This window comes from Liolophura sinensis, chromosome 3, assembly GCF_032854445.1.
Source record: "Liolophura sinensis isolate JHLJ2023 chromosome 3, CUHK_Ljap_v2, whole genome shotgun sequence".
Lineage (NCBI taxonomy): Eukaryota > Metazoa > Mollusca > Polyplacophora > Chitonida > Chitonidae > Liolophura > Liolophura sinensis.
In genome coordinates, this window is record NC_088297.1 from 4,833,439 (window position 1) to 4,851,918 (window position 18,480).

An 18,480-nucleotide genomic window follows, 5' to 3' on the forward strand; every position below is an offset into this window, starting at 1 on the left:
GCCAGACCCGATGGGCGATATGTGTGATGTCGTAGCTCTCAGCTGTATCCTGGGTACTTTCCCAGTTTATAAGCCAGACCCGATGGGCGATATGTGTGACGTTGTAGCTCAGCTGTATCCTGGGTACTTTCATAGTTATAAGCCAGACCCGATGGGCGATATGTGTGATGTCGTAGCTCTCAGCTGTATCCTGGGTACTTTCCCAGTTTGTAAGCCAGAACTGATGGGCGATATGTGTGACGTCGTAGCTCTCAGCTGTATCCTGGGTACTTTCCCAGTTTGTAAGCCAGACCTGATGGGCGATATGTGTGACGTCGTAGCTCTCAACTGTATCCTGGGTACTTTCCCACTTTATAAGACAGACCTGATGGGCGATATGTGTGACGTCTTAGCTCTCAGCTGTATCCTGGGTACTTTCATAGTTATAAGCCAGACCCGATGGGCGATATGTGTGATGTCGTAGCTCTCAGCTGTATCCTGGGTACTTTCCCAGTTTATAAGCCAGACCTGATGGGTGATATGTGTGACGTCGTAGCTCTCAGCTGTATCCCGGGTACTTTCCCAGTTTGTAAGCCAGACCTGATGGGCGATATGTGTGACGTCGTAGCTCTCAGCTGTATCCTGGGCACTTTTCCAGTTTGTAAGCCAGACCCGATGGGCGATATGTGTGATGTCGTAGCTCTCAGCTGTATCCTGGGTACTTTCCCAGTTTATAAGCCAGACCCGATGGGCGATATGTGTGATGTCGTAGCTCTCAGCTGTATCCTGGGCACTTTTCAGTTTGTAAGCCAGACCCGATGGGCGATATGTGTGATGTCGTAGCTCTCAGCTGTATCCTGGGCACTTTTCCAGTTTGTAAGCCAGACCTGATGGGCGATATGTGTGACGTCGTATCTCTCAGCTGTATCCTGGGTACTTTCCCAGTTTGTAAGCCAGACCTGATGGGCGATATTTGTGACGTCGTAGCTCTCAGCTGTATCCTGGGTACTTTCCCAGTTTGTAAGCCAGACCCGATGGGCGATATGTGTGATGTCGTAGCTCTCAGCTGTATCCTGGGCACTTTTCCAGTTTATAAGCCAGACCTGATGGGCGATATGTGTGACGTCGTATCTCTCAGCTGTATCCTGGGTACTTTCCCAGTTTGTAAGCCAGACCTGATGGGCGATATGTGTGACGTCGTAGCTCTCAGCTGTATCCTGGGCACTTTTCCAGTTTATAAGCCAGACCTGATGGGCGATATGTGTGACGTCGTATCTCTCAGCTGTATCCTGGGTACTTTCCCAGTTTGTAAGCCAGACCTGATGGGCGATATGTGTGACGTCGTAGCTCTCAGCTGTATCCTGGGTACTTTCCCAGTTTGTAAGCCAGACCTGATGGGTGATATGTGTAATGTCGTATCTCTCAGCTGTATCCTGGGTACTTTCCCAGTTTGTAAGCCAGACCTGATGGGCGATATGTGTGACGTCTTAGCTCTCAGCTGTATCCTGGGTACTACTCAGCTGTATCCTGGGTACTTTCCCAGTTTGTAAGCCAGACCTGATGGGCGATATTTGTGACGTCGTAGCTCTCAGCTGTATCCTGGGTACTTTCCCAGTTTGTAAGCCAGACCCGATGGGCGATATGTGTGATGTCGTAGCTCTCAGCTGTATCCTGGGCACTTTTCCAGTTTATAAGCCAGACCTGATGGGCGATATGTGTGACGTCGTATCTCTCAGCTGTATCCTGGGTACTTTCCCAGTTTGTAAGCCAGACCTGATGGGCGATATGTGTGACGTCGTAGCTCTCAGCTGTATCCTGGGTACTTTCCCAGTTTGTAAGCCAGACCTGATGGGCGATATGTGTGACGTCGTAGCTCTCAGCTGTATCCTGGGTACTTTCCCAGTTTGTAAGCCAGACCTGATGGGCGATATGTGCGACGTCGTAGCTCTCAGCTGTATCCTGGGCACTTTTCCAGTTTATAAGCCAGACCTGATGGGCGATATGTGTGACGTCGTAGCTCTCAGCTGTATCCTGGGTACTTTCCCAGTTTATAAGGCAGACCTGATGGGCGGATATGTGTGACGTCGTAGCTCTCAGCTGTATCCTGGGTACTTTCATAGTTATAAGCCAGACCCGATGGGCGATATGTGTGATGTCGTAGCTCTCAGCTGTATCCTGGGTACTTTCCCAGTTTATAAGCCAGACCCGATGGGCGATATGTGTGACGTTGTAGCTCAGCTGTATCCTGGGTACTTTCATAGTTATAAGCCAGACCCGATGGGCGATATGTGTGATGTCGTAGCTCTCAGCTGTATCCTGGGTACTTTCCCAGTTTGTAAGCCAGAACTGATGGGCGATATGTGTGACGTCGTAGCTCTCAGCTGTATCCTGGGTACTTTCCCTGTTTGTAAGCCAGACCTGATGGGCGATATGTGTGACGTCGTAGCTCTCAACTGTATCCTGGGTACTTTCCCACTTTATAAGACAGACCTGATGGGCGATATGTGTGACGTCTTAGCTCTCAGCTGTATCCTGGGTACTTTCATAGTTATAAGCCAGACCCGATGGGCGATATGTGTGATGTCGTAGCTCTCAGCTGTATCCTGGGTACTTTCCCAGTTTATAAGCCAGACCCGATGGGCGATATGTGTGACGTTGTAGCTCAGCTGTATCCTGGGTACTTTCCCAGTTTGTAAGCCAGACCCGATGGGCGATATGTGTGATGTCGTAGCTCTCAGCTGTATCCTGGGTACTTTCCCAGTTTATAAGACAGACCTGATGGGTGATATGTGTGACGTCTTAGCTCTCAGCTATATCCTGGGTACTTTCCCAGTTTGTAAGCCAGACCTGATGGGCGATATGTGTGACATCGTAGCTCTCAGCTGTATCCTGGGTACTTTCCCAGTTTGTAAGCCAGACCTGATGGGCGATATTTGTGACGTCGTAGCTCTCAGCTGTATCCTGGGTACTTTCCCAGTTTATAAGGCAGACCTGATGGGCGATATGTGTGACGTCTTAGCTCTCAGCTGTATCCTGGGTACTTTCCCAGTTTGTAAGCCAGACCTGATGGGCGATATTTGTGACGTTGTAGCTCTCAGCTGTATCCTGGGTACTTTCCCAGTTTGTAAGCCAGACCTGATGGGCGATATTTGTGACGTTGTAGCTCTCAGCTGTATCCTGGGTACTTTCCCAGTTTGTAAGCCAGACCTGATGGGCGATATGTGTGACGTCGTAGCTCTCAGCTGTATCCTGGGTACTTTCCCAGTTTGTAAGCCAGACCTGATGGGCGATATGTGTGATGTCGTAGCTCTCAGCTGTATCCTGGGCACTTTTCCAGTTTGTAAGCCAGACCTGATGGGCGATATGTGTGACGTCGTAGCTCTCAGCTGTATCCTGGGTACTTTCCCAGTTTGTAAGCCAGACCTGATGGGCGGATATGTGTGACGTCTTAGCTCTCAGCTGTATCCTGGGTACTTTCCCAGTTTATAAACCAGACCTGATGGGCAATATGTGTGACGTCGTAGCTCTCAGCTGTATCCTGGGTACTTTCCCAGTTTGTAAGCCAGACCGGATGGACGATATGTGTGACATAGTAGCTCTCAGCTGTATCCTGGGTACTTTCCCAGTTTATAAGCCAGACCTGATGGGCGATATGTGTGCGTCGTATCTCTCAGCTGTATCCTGGGTACTTTCCCAGTTTGTAAGCCAGACCTGATGGGTGATATGTGTGCGTCGTAGCTCTCAGCTGTATCCTGGGTACTTTCCCAGTTTATAAGCCAGACCTGATGGGCGATATGTGTGACGTCTTAGCTCTCAGCTGTATCCTGGGTACTTTCCCAGTTTATAAGCCAGACCTGATGGGCGATATGTGTGACGTCGTATCTCTCAGCTGTATCCTGGGTACTTTCCCAGTTTGTAAGCCAGACCTGATGGGCGATATGTGTGACGTCGTATCTCTCAGCTGTATCCTGGGTACTTTCCCAGTTTGTAAGCCAGACCTGATGGGCGATATGTGTGACCTCGTAGCTCTCAGCTGTATCCTGGGTACTTTCCCAGTTTGTAAGCCAGACCTGATGGGCGATATGTGTGACGTCGTAGCTCTCAGCTGTATCCTGGGTACTTTCCCAGTTTGTAAGCCAGACCTGATGGGTGATATGTGTGACGTCGTAGCTCTCAGCTGTATCCTGGGTACTTTCCCAGTTTGTAAGCCTGACCTGATGGGTGATATGTGTGACGTCTTAGCTCTCAGCTGTATCCTGGGTACTTAGTGGCGCGCGCATGTGTACATGTATCAGACAGTGCTCATTAGCGCTTCTGTCGTCTAAGAAGTGCTCTCTGGTTTTATGTTAAGTGATTGAAGCATATTATAATCTAGGAGACCCATGATGAGTGACAGCATGTCAGACATACAGTGTGGCTGACCAAGATGAGCCGCAGAGAAAAAGTTATCCCTAAAAGGTTTGAACGAGTTTATGATGCGGCAGGTCTTGATGGAATGGTCATATCTAAGATCTATTTATTCCTTTGTACGAGACAAGTGATTTGAACAAAGGGGCATAACTCTTTGAATTCCCCCAACATTACACCGCCTCCACACGCCTTTGTTCATGACATTACAGAGCCAGAAAGATCTTATACGGCCAACACCAAATATTAGTGTTCAAGGTAGTTGAACACTCTTAATGGATACATGAAAAAGAACTTTGAATGGAAGATTTTTTGAAGGGAAATGAAGAATGTTGCGCCAAAATATTCATTTTTGAAACATATTAAATGTCTGTTCACATGGCGCCCTCTTTCTCTGTCTACCCCACATACCGGAAGCTGTTTTTGACAACTGTTACCGTTGACATCACGACTGCAAGCTGCGTAATTTCCGAACTGACCGTGGGAACGTATGAAAACTGCGCTATTAAAGCCATTTCAGTGCCCCAAGAAGAAAGCTGAGAATTTGGGGGGGGGGGGATGCTTCTTGTATCCTTAAAGGCAAATTATGTTGGAATGGTAAAGGTGGTTTATTTATTTATTTATTTATTTATTTATTTATTTGATGCATGTTTTACGCTGTATTCAAGAATATTTCACTTATACGACGGCAGCCAGCGTTATGTTGTTAGGAAACCAGGCATAGCCCGGGGAAACACAAGACCTTCCCACTTACGTCTGCAGAAAGAGGTTTATAGTGACGTATTTTGTGTGCATGTAGGTGTTTTAGAAATGTTTTGACCAGGGATAAGTATTCCAATAGGTTGTTGATCCAACTAAATATTCTGCGCTCTGGGAGCGGTAGATCCAGGGTCAATCCTGGGTCGAGTCACACCTAAGACACACCTAATGTGGAGGTTGTAACTTCCTCGCCTGGTGTTCAGCATGAAGGGGAGAGTGCAACGACACCGGAAAAAAGCATGGTGGAAATCCATCCTGCAACAAGGAGACACTACATGCATACCCTCCGTGGGTCATATGACCGGGACACTGTTAACTACGACGTTAAACTCCAAGCACTCACTTGCCGAAGTCATATTTTGTGCACAATAGGTGTGCTTTTTGCTTCCATGGTGTTTGAAATTTGGCAACAGAATTCTCGCGGATATTCACGTGAAAATTTTTGTTTTTTGTTGGTAACTTAGTTTGGCGTTATTTAAAAATCTCCTTTTCAAGAACCAGTTGACCGATCCTTCTGAACTTTGATATGCATGTAAGAGACAAAGAAATCCAGTAAAATATTAGAAGCTCGCCATTGGTTGAAAATCAGATATCATAATAATTTTTGATTTTTGATAAGACTGAAGTCTTTTGTGCCGGTGATTCAGAATCTGCTTTATTACTTTCTTTCTGTTTTTCTTTTTTTTTTTTTCTTTTTGTTTCTTTGTAACTTTGTGAGATAGAGTCAAAAATTAATTTGAGATACGTACATGTGGTTTATGTGGCCTGTAAATAGAAAAGCGGAGAGATAGAAATGCAGAGAGATAGAAACGTGTAATGTGCATCATTATCTTTCTATGATGTGTGAAGCATCAGTAGCTTTGTCACTACAAATGACCGCTTCATTGGCCTTGAAGTCTAGAGACCTGGGGATCAATTCCGGGTCGAATCATACCAAAGACATTAAAAATGGTACTTTGTTGTTGCTTTGCTAGGCGCTCAACGTTGAGAGATTAGAGCAAGAAAACAGGAGTGGTTGAGTGGGTGTCAGTATTATGTGACTGTGTGTCACCTCTGGTGTCTTCGGCACGATACATCAGTGGCGACAGACCGCTTCGGTGGCCTAATGGTTAGAGCGTCTGTCTCTGAAGTCTGAAAATCCACGCTCAAACCCGTCCCAGATCACACCAAAGGCTTTAAAAATGGTACTTGCTGTTGCTTTTGATTTGGCTTGCACTTGCGCAGTGAAACGTTACAGAAACATGACTGGTTGACCCGGTGTCAGTATAATGTGACTGCGTGTCACATCGAGTGTCTTCGGCATGACACTTCAGTGGACCAGTGGTTAGGGCATCCACGTCGAAGTCGAGAGATCTGGATTCACACCTGGATCTGGTCATACCAAAGACTTTAAAAATGATACTTATTGCTGCTCAGGTAACGCTCGGCACTGAGAGGTTAGAGCACAGAAACAGAACTGGATGGCCTGGTGTCAGTATAATGTGACCGGGTGTCACGTCTGGTGTCTTTTGGCATAGTACTTCAGCGGCGGCAGCACTTCGGGAGCATGGACTCACCCTGCCACAAGAAGACATAGTATATGCACACACACCCAACGACTCCTCTTCATCATTTGACTGAACAGTTGTTAAATACAACGTAGAACCTCAATCAAACATACATTCGTACAAGTGTATATAAATGACATCGTCCTAGATGTAAAAATAAACACATACGCTCATTCATTCAGACTGGATTTGGATTCTATCTTGACAATAGTGTCTTTAACTGCCCGGTTAACTGCCCATATTTTCCCGAAACGGACATTGTGTAGCAGCATTGCTGTGGTGTTGAATGTCTGTATCAAACAGTGTTGTGTCGCAAACAGACAGTGTGTAGCAGCATTGCTGTAGTGCTGAATGTCTGTCACAAACAGTGTTGTGTCGCAAACGGACAGTGTGTAGCAGCTTTGCTGTGGTGCTGAATGTCTGTCGTGTCGCAATGTGTCATTTCGCAAACAGACTGTGTGTAGCAGCAATGCTGTGGTGCTGAATGTCTGTTACAAACAGTGTCGTGTCACAAACAGACTTTGTGTAGCATCATTGCTGTGGTGCTGAATGTCTGTCACAAACAGTGTCGTGTCGCAAACGGACAGTGTGTAGCAGCTTTGCTGTGGTGTTGAATTTCTGTTACAAACAGTGTCGTGTTGCAAACGGACTGCGTGTAGCAGCTTTGCTGTGGTGTTGAATGTCTGTCACAAACAGTGTCGTGTCGCAAACGGACTTTGTCTAGCATCATTGCTGTGGTGCTGAATTTCTGTCACATACAGTGTCATGTCGCAAACGGACTATGTGTAGCAGCATTGCTGTGGTGCTGATTGTCTGTCAGAAACAGTGTCGTGTCTGCAAACGGACTGTGTGTAGCAACATTGCTGTTGTGCTGAATGTCTGTCACGAACAGTGTCATGTCGGAAACAGACTGTGTGTAGCATCATTGCTGTGGTGCTGAATGTCTGTCACGAACAGTGTCGTGTCGCAAACGGACAGTGTGTAGCAGCATTGCTGTGGTGCTGAATGTTTGTTACAAACAGTGTTGTGTCACAAACAGACTTTGTGTAGCATCATTGCTGTGGTGCTGAATGTCTGTTACAAACAGTGTCGTGTCGCAAACGGACTGTGTGTAGCATCATTGCTGTGGTGCTGAATGTCTGTCACAAACAGTGTCGTGTCGCAAACGGACAGTGTGTAGCAGCTTTGCTGTGGTGTTGAATGTCTGTTACAAATAGTGTCATGTCGCAAACGGACAGTGTGTAGCATCATTGCTGTGGTGCTGAATGTCTGTCACAAACAGTGTTGTGTTGCAAATGGACAGTGTGTAGCATTATTGCTGTGGTGCTGAGTGTCTGTTACACAGAGTGTCGTGTCGCAAACAGACAGTATGTAGCATCATTGCTGTGGTGGTGAATGTCTGTTACAAACAGTGTCGTGTCGCAAACGGACTGTGTGTAGCAGCATTTCTGTGGTGCTGAATGTCTGTTACAAACAGTGTCGTGTCCCTAACGGACTGTGTGTAGCAGCATTGCTGTGGTGCTGAATGTCTGTTACAAACAGTGTCGTGTCGCAAACGGACTGTGTGTAGCAGCATTGCTGTGGTGCTGAATTTCTGTTACAAACAGTGTCGTGTCGCAAACGGACAGTGTGTAGCATCATTGCTGTGGTGCTGAATTTCTGTCACAAACATTGTCGTGTTGGAAACAAATTTATACTCGGCTGAATCTGAAACTACCCGGAATGAAGGTTAAGCTCTTTTTTAGCTGCTATATAGGGTTCTCAAACGTGGATTGAAGGTTAAGGTTCTTACCTCATGTATAATGGGCACCCTTACATGGATTGAAGGTTAAGCTTTCTAGCTCATTGTATAATGGCCACTCCTACATGGATTGGAGGTTAAACTTTCTAGCTCATTGTATAATGGACACTCCTACATGGATTGGAGGTTAAGATTTTTACCTCGTATAATGGGAACTCTTGCATGGATTGGAGGTTAAGCTTTTTAGCTTATTGTATAATGGACACTCCTACATGGATTGGAGGTTAAGCTTTTTAGCTCATTGTATAATGGACACTCATACATGGATTGGAGGTTAAGATTTTTACCTCGTATAATGGGAACTCTTGCATGGATTGGAGGTTAAGCTTTTTAGCTTATTGTATAATGGACACTCCTACATGGATTGGAGGTTAAGCTTTTTAGCTCATTGTATGATGGACACTCATACATGGATTGGAGGTTAAGCTTTTTAGCTCATTGTATGATGGACACTCATACATGGATTGGAGGTAAACATTTTTTTAGCTCCTTCGCCTAAGGTATGTACATATACATACTCGAATTGAAGGTTAAACCTTTTTAGCTCAAACATACAGCGATAAAAAGTTGTTTTCATTTTTTTTTGCTCTCATGTTTAAGGGGTCATAGATGTGGTATACATTTGCAAGGGGAATACTGATGGAAGGTTGAACTTTTTATGTTCGCTTTGTGAATGGTTTTTTTTTTTTAGGTCATTTTGATTTTTTTACCAGTTATATAAGCTTCACTTCGTTCCTGTAGTCAATACAGAAAATTTAGGGAAAGCCCCTAAAATTTCTTGTACACAGGGTCTCTATGACTTCTTTTCCCAGATCTATGGGCTTTGCCAAATTCACCTATTTCTTTTAATCAAGAAAACTTTCATGTAAAGTTACATTTTTTGTGTACAGGCCTACCTATGTACATGTAGACGAACATGAAGTGTATTGATAACCAGGTTCCTCTTTAGATTTTACCAGATTTGTCATCATTTTTTGTTTCACTCATACCCCTGTAAAGCACAGATGTCGATATTTGTTTTTATTTATTTATTTGATTGGTTTTTTACGCCGAACTCAAGAATATTTCACTTATATGACGTCGGCCAGCATTATGGTGGGTGGAAACCGGGCACAGCCCGGGGGAAACCCACGATCATCCGCAGGTTGCTGGCAGACCTACCCACGTACGGCCGAAGAGGAAGCCAACATGAGCTGGACTTGAACTCACAGCGACCGCAGAGACTCCTGGGTCATTACGCTGCGCTAGCGCTAACCAACTGAGCCACGGAGGTCCCCAGGTATCTATAAGCCTATCATATAGGGCTGTAGTTTCGTATGCAAGTACCTATCGACAGAAGCATTGTCTCTAGAGCTACTTTACCAGATTTGTGGAGCGTCAAATTTTACCTTATCTTTGGACTTCATTTTCTCTGATATACACATCTGTAGAAAGCTTTCCACATTTGTTTTAGTCTATAGTATGGCTGTATTCGAATCCACGCAAGTGTGTAACGCGATTGGAGTGTTTTCATGTCGAGTGATACGAAGATGTAAGTGCTAAAAAAAAGCACATGCAGAGGATGCTTTATTTCAATTTCTGTTTCTGTTGCATCCATCGCAACCCTGGAGAAATGGGAAGTGAAAATGTTTTTCACGAAAAGTGGTCTCGTGTTACACTGCGAAATTCGAAACCTCATTTTTGTTTTCGTGTTGGATCACCATGAGTACAGCAATTCAAATATGCCAGTAGGGTTGCAGTGGCCACCCATAGTACACGGATAGCCAGTCTCGGGTAGGGATTTGCAAAGCAAAGACCACTGCCACAACACCGCACAGTAACATCTTGCAGAACCCCACCGATATGCCACTCTACAACAAACAAAGTCTTTACTCTGTAAGATATAAACACATTTGTGGCAGTGTAATTATTTTCACCCTTCTTGTTGATTTAACGGTATCAACAAAGCCTCAGCACTATCTAATTAGACTATTTAATCTGTGTATGACAGTGTCATTTTTACTTGACAGCTTTTCACAATGGGCGTCTGAGAAGGGGCTCATTGACTAACAAATGGACAGACCTAGACTTTACAACTGCCACCCTATCGTCTACTGGTTTTGGCGCTAACTTTGTGTGTAGGCTTTCGATATCAAGTGCGTGATGGATAGCAATTGTTGGCCGCACATTTCTGAACAATAGGATACAGACCCCCATTGCAACTTCCGTTTTTTGGGAGGGATGAATGTAATTCTGTGTATTTTAGAGTGTAAAGTCTTTTTTTTCTGCCAGCCTGCCATTTTTGGTGTGCAGATGCATGCTTGGTGTCATAATGCTGGAAATTTGGGCAGGTATGAGTTTTAATGATGAAAGTTTGAAATTCTGGGTGAGAGGACACAAGGAGACAGGTGGTGATGAGGCTGCGAGTGACGTTCCCTTGGCGTTGCTAGGCACCCTTCCCAGCTGCCGACATAGAAAGGTCCGGATTTTGACGGTCAAGCTATATCAAGATTTTAATGGCTTCTTTCTCACAGGCTGGGCCAGGTATGTACCAAAGCTTATTGGCCATGGGATGTTTGGGACTGGGCTACAGCGCTAAACGTTAAGATTGTCGCTTATGGAAAACTAATGGGGGTCTGTGGCCTGATCTGTCCACTTGTGCCAAAACACATAATATGTCACTGCATGCTCAGATTTCGCAGCAACCTGATAATATTTGGTGGGTACATCTGAGATGTGGTTTGCATTGACATGGAACTTGATTGAGCAGTTTTAAAGCTTTTTAGTTTTATATTTCCTCACGTATCTGTTTGGTCCAAAAGTGGGCTAAAACGCTCTGTCGTCGAGGGTAGTACAGGTGTATGAGCAGGCTGGAACAAACACAGACAACGTTTCATTGTTCCTGGCTTTTAAAACGTCTCTTTTTGGGGCTGACATTGGAGAAATAATGCAAAATTTGAGTGCTGCGAGTGAAATTGGAGTATGTGGCTGGTAGATAGGGTGTGTGATTAAGGATGGTCAATGAAGCCTTGCATCACATATAAGCGTCCAGCCTCACACAGGTGGATAAAAACACATCAGCAGAATAAATTACTTGGCTAGAGTAGTAGAGAGGGCCAATGTGTATTTAATTCACAAACCAAGTCAGGTTCCTCCCATGTGTGCCACCACACACTAGGTAAATGTGCATCAAATCAACCTGCAGTCACAAAATATCAAAATCTGGCATCTCTGCTTCAACACTGGCTGCTGTCTTGGGTATAGGCTTGGAGTTGACAAGATTGAATTCCTCTTTAAACTTAAAAATAAACCACTGCAGGCATGTAGCTATCATTGCATGTGTGTATTCACTCCTGTGACAAGTTACATGTGCACTCACACATTATGTACGGCGATGGAACAAAAATGATCAATTTCAAGTATCTGGCGTACATGTAAGCGTGATCTGTGGGAATATTGCCCTTGTTAAAATGAGTCTCTCCCCCACCAGGTGTCTGTTTCTCCACCAGAACATAGTACACTGATCCTGCGACACCTCAAGCAGTTTTTGTCGTTGTATCTGGCCTAGAGTGGCATCCACCTCCCTGATCCAGTACTGGTGCACTGACTTCCCGTCAGATTTGGGAAGTCAAGAATACGAAAGTGAGGCTCACCAAGTGGATTTGCCAGAGTTGTTTTCGGCCGATAAGGCTACCCCCTACATTCAACAAGATAAAGTTCAGCATTGTATCTGGGGCTTTACAAAAGGGGTAAAGAAAATGTTTTGCTGGTAAAACTACATGAGGACCTCATATGTAAGATCTAAATACACAAGAAAAACAACCTTTTTCAAGGTAAGTAAATTTCCGAGAAAGTGACTAAGGGTATAGAGCATTTTTGTCTTAGTGCGATCGGGCCTGTTGTCGTAAGCTGGGAGTTTTTTCAGATTAAATAGTGAATAAAGATCAGATCAGACTGAAACTATTGTTGCAGCAACAAGAAAATTCGGTTCTAGGGGACACTAGATGACGGAAAATATCACGTGGTAGGGAATTTGCCTGTGTGGGTAAAGTATTTGGCACCTGGCCTCAGGAGCAGGTGAAGTATTTGACACCTGGCCTCAGAAGCAGGTGAAGTATTTGACACCTGGCCTCAGGAGCAGGTGAAGTATTTGACACCTGGCCTCAGAAGCAGGTGAAGTATTTGACACCTGGCCTCAGAAGCAGGTGAAGTATTTGGCACCTGGCCACAGAAGCAGGTGGAGCTGAACCAGGTAGGTCGGACAAACTACTGCGCATGACAGTATAGTTAAACCTTCTTGTCAGTCCCTGTACTTAATTCCTACCATCTCTTCTTTTATTGGGACAGGAGTATAGCCAGTGTATGTGGTCCATCAACTCAAAAACTCATGCAGTAAACACTAAAAGAGATCAATAGCGGAATCGAAAAATCAGTTGAAGGACAATACATATTTTACCAAAAGTGCATTTCTCAGTTACACTTATAGCAGAGAAATAAAAACAATCGGCGGCAAGAATGTATGACGTTTAGAATAGTTTGCCATCTCTAATTCTGACATACTCTTGCTCAGATGCGTTCTGAGGATGTGTAATTCCCTGCAACGTACATGCCTCCTGGTACCATGCTTATGTCTTTAAAAAAAGTGTCAGCGGTAAAAAAAAACAGAACAGAAAAAAAAGGCTAACTGGAAAGAGCGGGTGGTAACTCGTAGAAAATGCCAATTTAAATATTGCCTGGGTTTCCGTCACCGGGTTCCAGGTTACAGTATGCAGTGCGGACGCACCTGTATTCCTCGTGACCGTTGTAGGCTAGCATCACTCTACAGTTAATATCACAGCCTGCTGTTTCAAACAAGCAAGTAACACATAGCGACTTGTCCTTCTACCGGAGCTGCTGCCATTAATAACTGCTCATGGTCCAGGCCTCCAATTCCAACATGACAATTCAACACCACACAAAGCTGCCTTGTGCGAACGGCAAAAGACACCGGACAAAAGCACCACCAGACAAAAACACCACTGGACAAAAGCACCACCGGACAAAAACACCACTGGACAAAAGCACCACCGGACAAAAGCACCACCAGACAAAAGACCCTCTATCAGTATTTATGAGTTTGTGGTGAATGAGCTACGTTGATATCTTGTTTCAGAAACCTTGAAACCTTTTTTCTGAGGTCAGGTTTTTGTAATTCGCTTTTATCTCGAAAACTAATTTGATTTGAATCATGAAACTTTCAGGTTACATTTTGTAAATGGGACCTGAGATCAACTTCGAAAACCAGCCCGATGCTTGCCTAAGTTTGGCATATTTAGGTAATTTGATGCTTCTGATTGGTTGTTGGTTTCTGCACAAGAATTACGCTGAGCATTCTGATTGGTTGTTATTCTCCATAGTAAAGCTGCTCCAAGTATTATCTGATTTTGATCAAATTTTATATGCGGTTTTGCTTCATGAAATCTTTGATCAGGTTCCCTAACCAACCCGATTTGTGTTAGTTTTGTAAGTGTTAGTAATTTCCTTCATTCTGATTGGCCATCGCCCTCCGTGCTATAACTATTTCAAATATTGTCTGGTTTTCATCCGTTTTATATAATATCAGATCAAGCATATAAAGCAGAGGGATCCGTGAATAAGGTTTGCATATTCATCAGTTCCACTTTATTGCGGTTGTTGTTGGTTCTGGTCCAAAGGCTGCTTAATGGTTTTGTCTGATTTGGATAAAATCTGTGTGCATGTTTATTTTGTACGCCCTCGGCTCAGGTTCGAAATCCAGCTCTATTCTTACATGCTTTTTGTATAAAATCTGGCACGACATATAATTGGGCAATTTGTTAAACACATTCTGAAGATTAACAGTTCTATGGGACCAGCTTTTGGTATATACAGTCTTAATGATGTTATAAACGATGGATGCCACACATTTACATTCAAATAAGCTTATTAGACATGTATCACATCCTTACTTAGAATTGACCGGTTGGTAGAGCATCCGTTTTGGGAGCGGTAGATTCAGGGTCAATCCTTGGTCTGGTCACCCCTAAGACCTTGAAAGAGGAAGTTATAGCTCCCTCACTTGGCGTTCAGCATTGAGGGGAAGTGCAACGACTGGTTGACTCGAATCAGTATAATGGCTCAGGTGGGGCGTCTTACTTGCCTTCGGTAAGTCATCTCAGTGTAGCAGCACAAGATAGAAGAGTGGTGAAAATCTGTACTGCAGTATAGAGGCATGTTACATGCACTCTGAGGATTCCTTCGTCATCATATAATTGAAAAATTAAGTACGATGTCAAACGCCAAGCACTCACTCACTCACTCACTCACTCCTGATTTGGAACATTACTATGCAAAGATGATCAATACCAAAAGGTGGTCTCAAATACCCACATTACAAAAGTATTTTCAATCATTCTTTTCTCTTGGGAAAAAAAATCAAAAAAAGTATTAAAGACCATATTTACAAATAGGTTTTCATGCTCTGTCATCTAATTTTGGCATCATTTTTGTGTTTCTGTCTCTTTTAATAAGGACGATCTATACAAACTCCTGTAGGAGTGGCTAGTCTTACATAAAGTTCAGATGAAAGAGTGTGAAAAGTTAATCGTAAATGTGACCTTCAGCATATTTTTTTTCGATTTTTCTTAAGAGGTAAAGACACTTATTAACTTTTCACACTCTTTCATCTGAACTTTATGTAAGACTAGCCACTCCTACAGGAGTTTGTATAGATCGTCCTTATTAAAAGAGACAGAAACACAAAATAATTGAAAATAATTGTGTATGGTGGGTATTTGGGACCACCTTTTGTTACATGTAGTCTTGGTGTAATAATATATAAATGAGGGTGTAACATACTGCAAGGAATAATGATCTTTTCACCTAACAACTGTGTTCAACCTGGATTTTGGTCATATTTATATTTTTAACATATTCATAAATATTATCATATAATAATATCAAATACCCACATTCCAAAAATCTTTTCAAACACCATTTTCTCTTGCAGAAAAAATATTGAAATAAGTAGTAAAGACCATATTTGCAAATGACTTTTCACGCTCTTTCATCTAATTTCCGCATTATTTTTATGTTTTATTCTTGAATCGTACTCCGCTGGTGTGGGTTACCATTTTACTCACTGTTGTCAATGTATTCTTGTCCTGAAGATTTCTGTACATCTACATGTATTTTCATTCTTTTACCTTCACCTTTCAAGCGCACTAATTTGAATTAGTCGGTATTAGAATAGGCCATATATGTGCTTTATTACACATTGCACGAGGAAAGATGCTGTCTACGCTTTGAGTTAAGTCAAAGTCATGCTGACTTTCTCTTTGGCCGTACGTTGGAAGGTCTGCCAGCAACCTGCAGATGGTCATGGGTTTCCCCCGGTCTCTGCCAGGTTTCTTCCCACCATAATGGTGCCCGCCGTCGTATAAGTGAAATATTCTTGTACAGCGTAAAACACCAAATACATAAATACAACAAATAACAAAATAAATGTACGTGCCTAAACTCTCGATGTCTCAGAACCGATTTCCATCATCATCAATATGGACCATACAGCTCAACTTAGAATTCAACCATTTGATTTTATTTCGGCCAAAAGTTAAATCTAAAATTAAAAACAATGTAAATATAGTTTTACATGTGCATTTCTGCTTTCACGCAATTTTTTCTTATCTTCTTCTTCCCTGTTATCAAATGTCATTGTTAAAATTGCTTATAGCAGCTACAACAACAACAACTTTCACCACTTTCTATTTCTTTTCTTCAATGGAACGCCTTTTCGCATGCTGACGTTATAAAAGTTTGTGTGCTTATCCGCCTTAAAATTTTTGAGGTAAATATCGTCAAACTGCCAAATGCTGTAAAGTTTTAGCGATAAATTGGTTGAAAAGAAAGGTATAAAAGCACATCACAGCAATGAATATGGTGAAATCATCCACTAACGAATAGGTTTCTAGAGCTTCCGAGTTGTTGTTGTTGTTTATGGTGAACTCTTTGTACCTCTGTCCAGCGATAGGATCACTGAAAACTCAGGGCATGCGCCATAGCACCACTATGCTCGTACAACTCACACTGAGTCTACAGCTGTGATGAGTGTTAATCGCCCCCTTTGTTTTTGATCAGCGTTTGATTATCTTAATTTCTTTACTTGCAGGGGGACAGAACAGTGCGCCATGCCGTTAATTATTGAACTGGGGAAATTTTGTCAGCAGCCGAAGAATCTGTTGTGGAAAATACGTGTAGTCAAAACAACTGTTTCAAAGAAAGTGATTGCCTTATTTTTTGTCGCTGTCATATGCGTTGTTCATTTCTGGCGTCAGCACCCAGTCAGAAGCCAGCACCCAGTCAGAAGCTCGTCCAGGCCGAAGCTATACGTCACCAGCAATGGGAGGCTGGGTAATCAGCTGTTTCAGTACGCTTCGCTGATTGGACTGGCAAAGACTAACAATATGACTCCCGTCATTCAAGCTGAAAGTGATTTGTGGAACGTCTTCAAGATATGGGGTGAAGCCGGGTATGAAAGTGATCTGCCGCATGCTGTCGTTTTTAGAGACTCTAGGGCGGGTGTCTTCGTCAAGGAACTGACTGCTTTGTCAGAAAGTACCATAATTGACAGTTATGTGCAATCATATAAATATTTCGAAAACGTGAAAGTTGAAATTTCCAAGCAGCATCTTGCCTTCAAGGATAATATTCAGCGAAGTGCCACGGATTATATTGCACGGGTACTTCAAGAGAAAGGGAGGCCACTCGCCAAAGTTGTCGGCGTACATATCCGACGAACTGACTTCTCGCAAAGGACTAGGGTGGGATATTCCGCAGCCTCGCGGCCATATCTGTACAGGGCTATGAATTATTTCCAGCGAAAATACGACGACGTTGTGTTCATTGTAGCCAGCGATGATATAGACTGGTGCCGGGAGAAGACTGTAGGCCCATACAACATTCATTTCTCCCAGACCCAAAGTAGCACCTTAGACATGGCGGTTCTTGTGAACTGCGATGACGTCATAATAACGACTGGGAGTTTCTCATGGTGGATTGGCTACTTGAACAAAGGTCTGACTGTGTATTACAGAGATTTCCCCAGGGCAGGAACGTGGTTGGCGTCGCTTTACGCAAAAGAAGATTACTATCCACCAGAGTGGATTCCATTGTGATGAAAGGAAAAAGCCAAAAACATTAGGCCCTACAGGGCAAAATATTAAAGCATTTCTCTCACATACTATTCAAATATAACATTGTTCGTAGTTCGTCCATACGACATGCAGTAAAGTTGCTATCGTTTTTTTAACATTCTTTGAATGAAGGGGTGGCGTACCTACATGGGCAGCCATGTTGAAGTTAATGATGTGGTGCTTTGTGCCAATTAAATTGTCCCATTCTGTAAAATCTTAAACTCAATAGGGTTGTTTCCTGTTTAGAGTACATTGGGAGACCCCGTTTGATTTACGATATGCAGCAAACATTTTTGGCCCGTAGGCCTGAATAACACTTTCCCACAATTGGAGTACCCATTATTTTTGTGTTGTCAAGTTTATCTCCCTTACGTGAGGATTGTAAGTTTTATTGTTATTTTCTAGAGAAGGACTTTATTATATCACCTTAGTTTTAGTCCATTAAACCTGGTCAAGAGAAGACAACTACGACTAAGGCTCCGTTTCAAAGCTTGAGGGGCCTCCGTGGCTCAGTCGGTTAGCGCGCTAGCGCAGCGTAGTGACCCAGAAGCCTCTCACCAGTGTGGTCGCTGTGAGTTCAAGGCCAGCTCATGCTGGCTTCCTCTCCGGCCGTACGTGGTAGAATGTTTTCTCCCATCACTTCTGTTCCAGAGACCCTGAAGATTATTGGCGACTTCGCTTACAGAATCCTGCCTTAATTTATTATTCATTCTTTTGTGGTTTGTGTTTTATGTTGTACATTGGTTTGGAAATGAAATGTATGATATAGCGATTATTTACCTGGTGCTTTCCTTGGGATGGCGATGAGGATATGAATGTC

At 43.4% G+C, this 18,480-nt stretch overlaps 1 protein-coding gene across 1 annotated transcript in view; it reads left to right on the top strand.

Moving 5' to 3' along the window:
* The window catches only part of LOC135464175 (galactoside 2-alpha-L-fucosyltransferase Sec1-like), a 29,877-nt gene extending 12,180 nt beyond the window's left edge, over nucleotides 1–17,697 (top strand). Inside the window, exon 2 of the mRNA XM_064741674.1 lies at nucleotides 16,637–17,697. Within this exon, the coding sequence (XP_064597744.1) occupies nucleotides 16,656–17,642 (987 nt within the window). The 5' untranslated portion in view covers nucleotides 16,637–16,655 and the 3' untranslated portion in view covers nucleotides 17,643–17,697. The remainder of the gene's footprint in view (nucleotides 1–16,636) is intronic.
* Nucleotides 17,698–18,480: the final 783 nt, after the last annotated feature.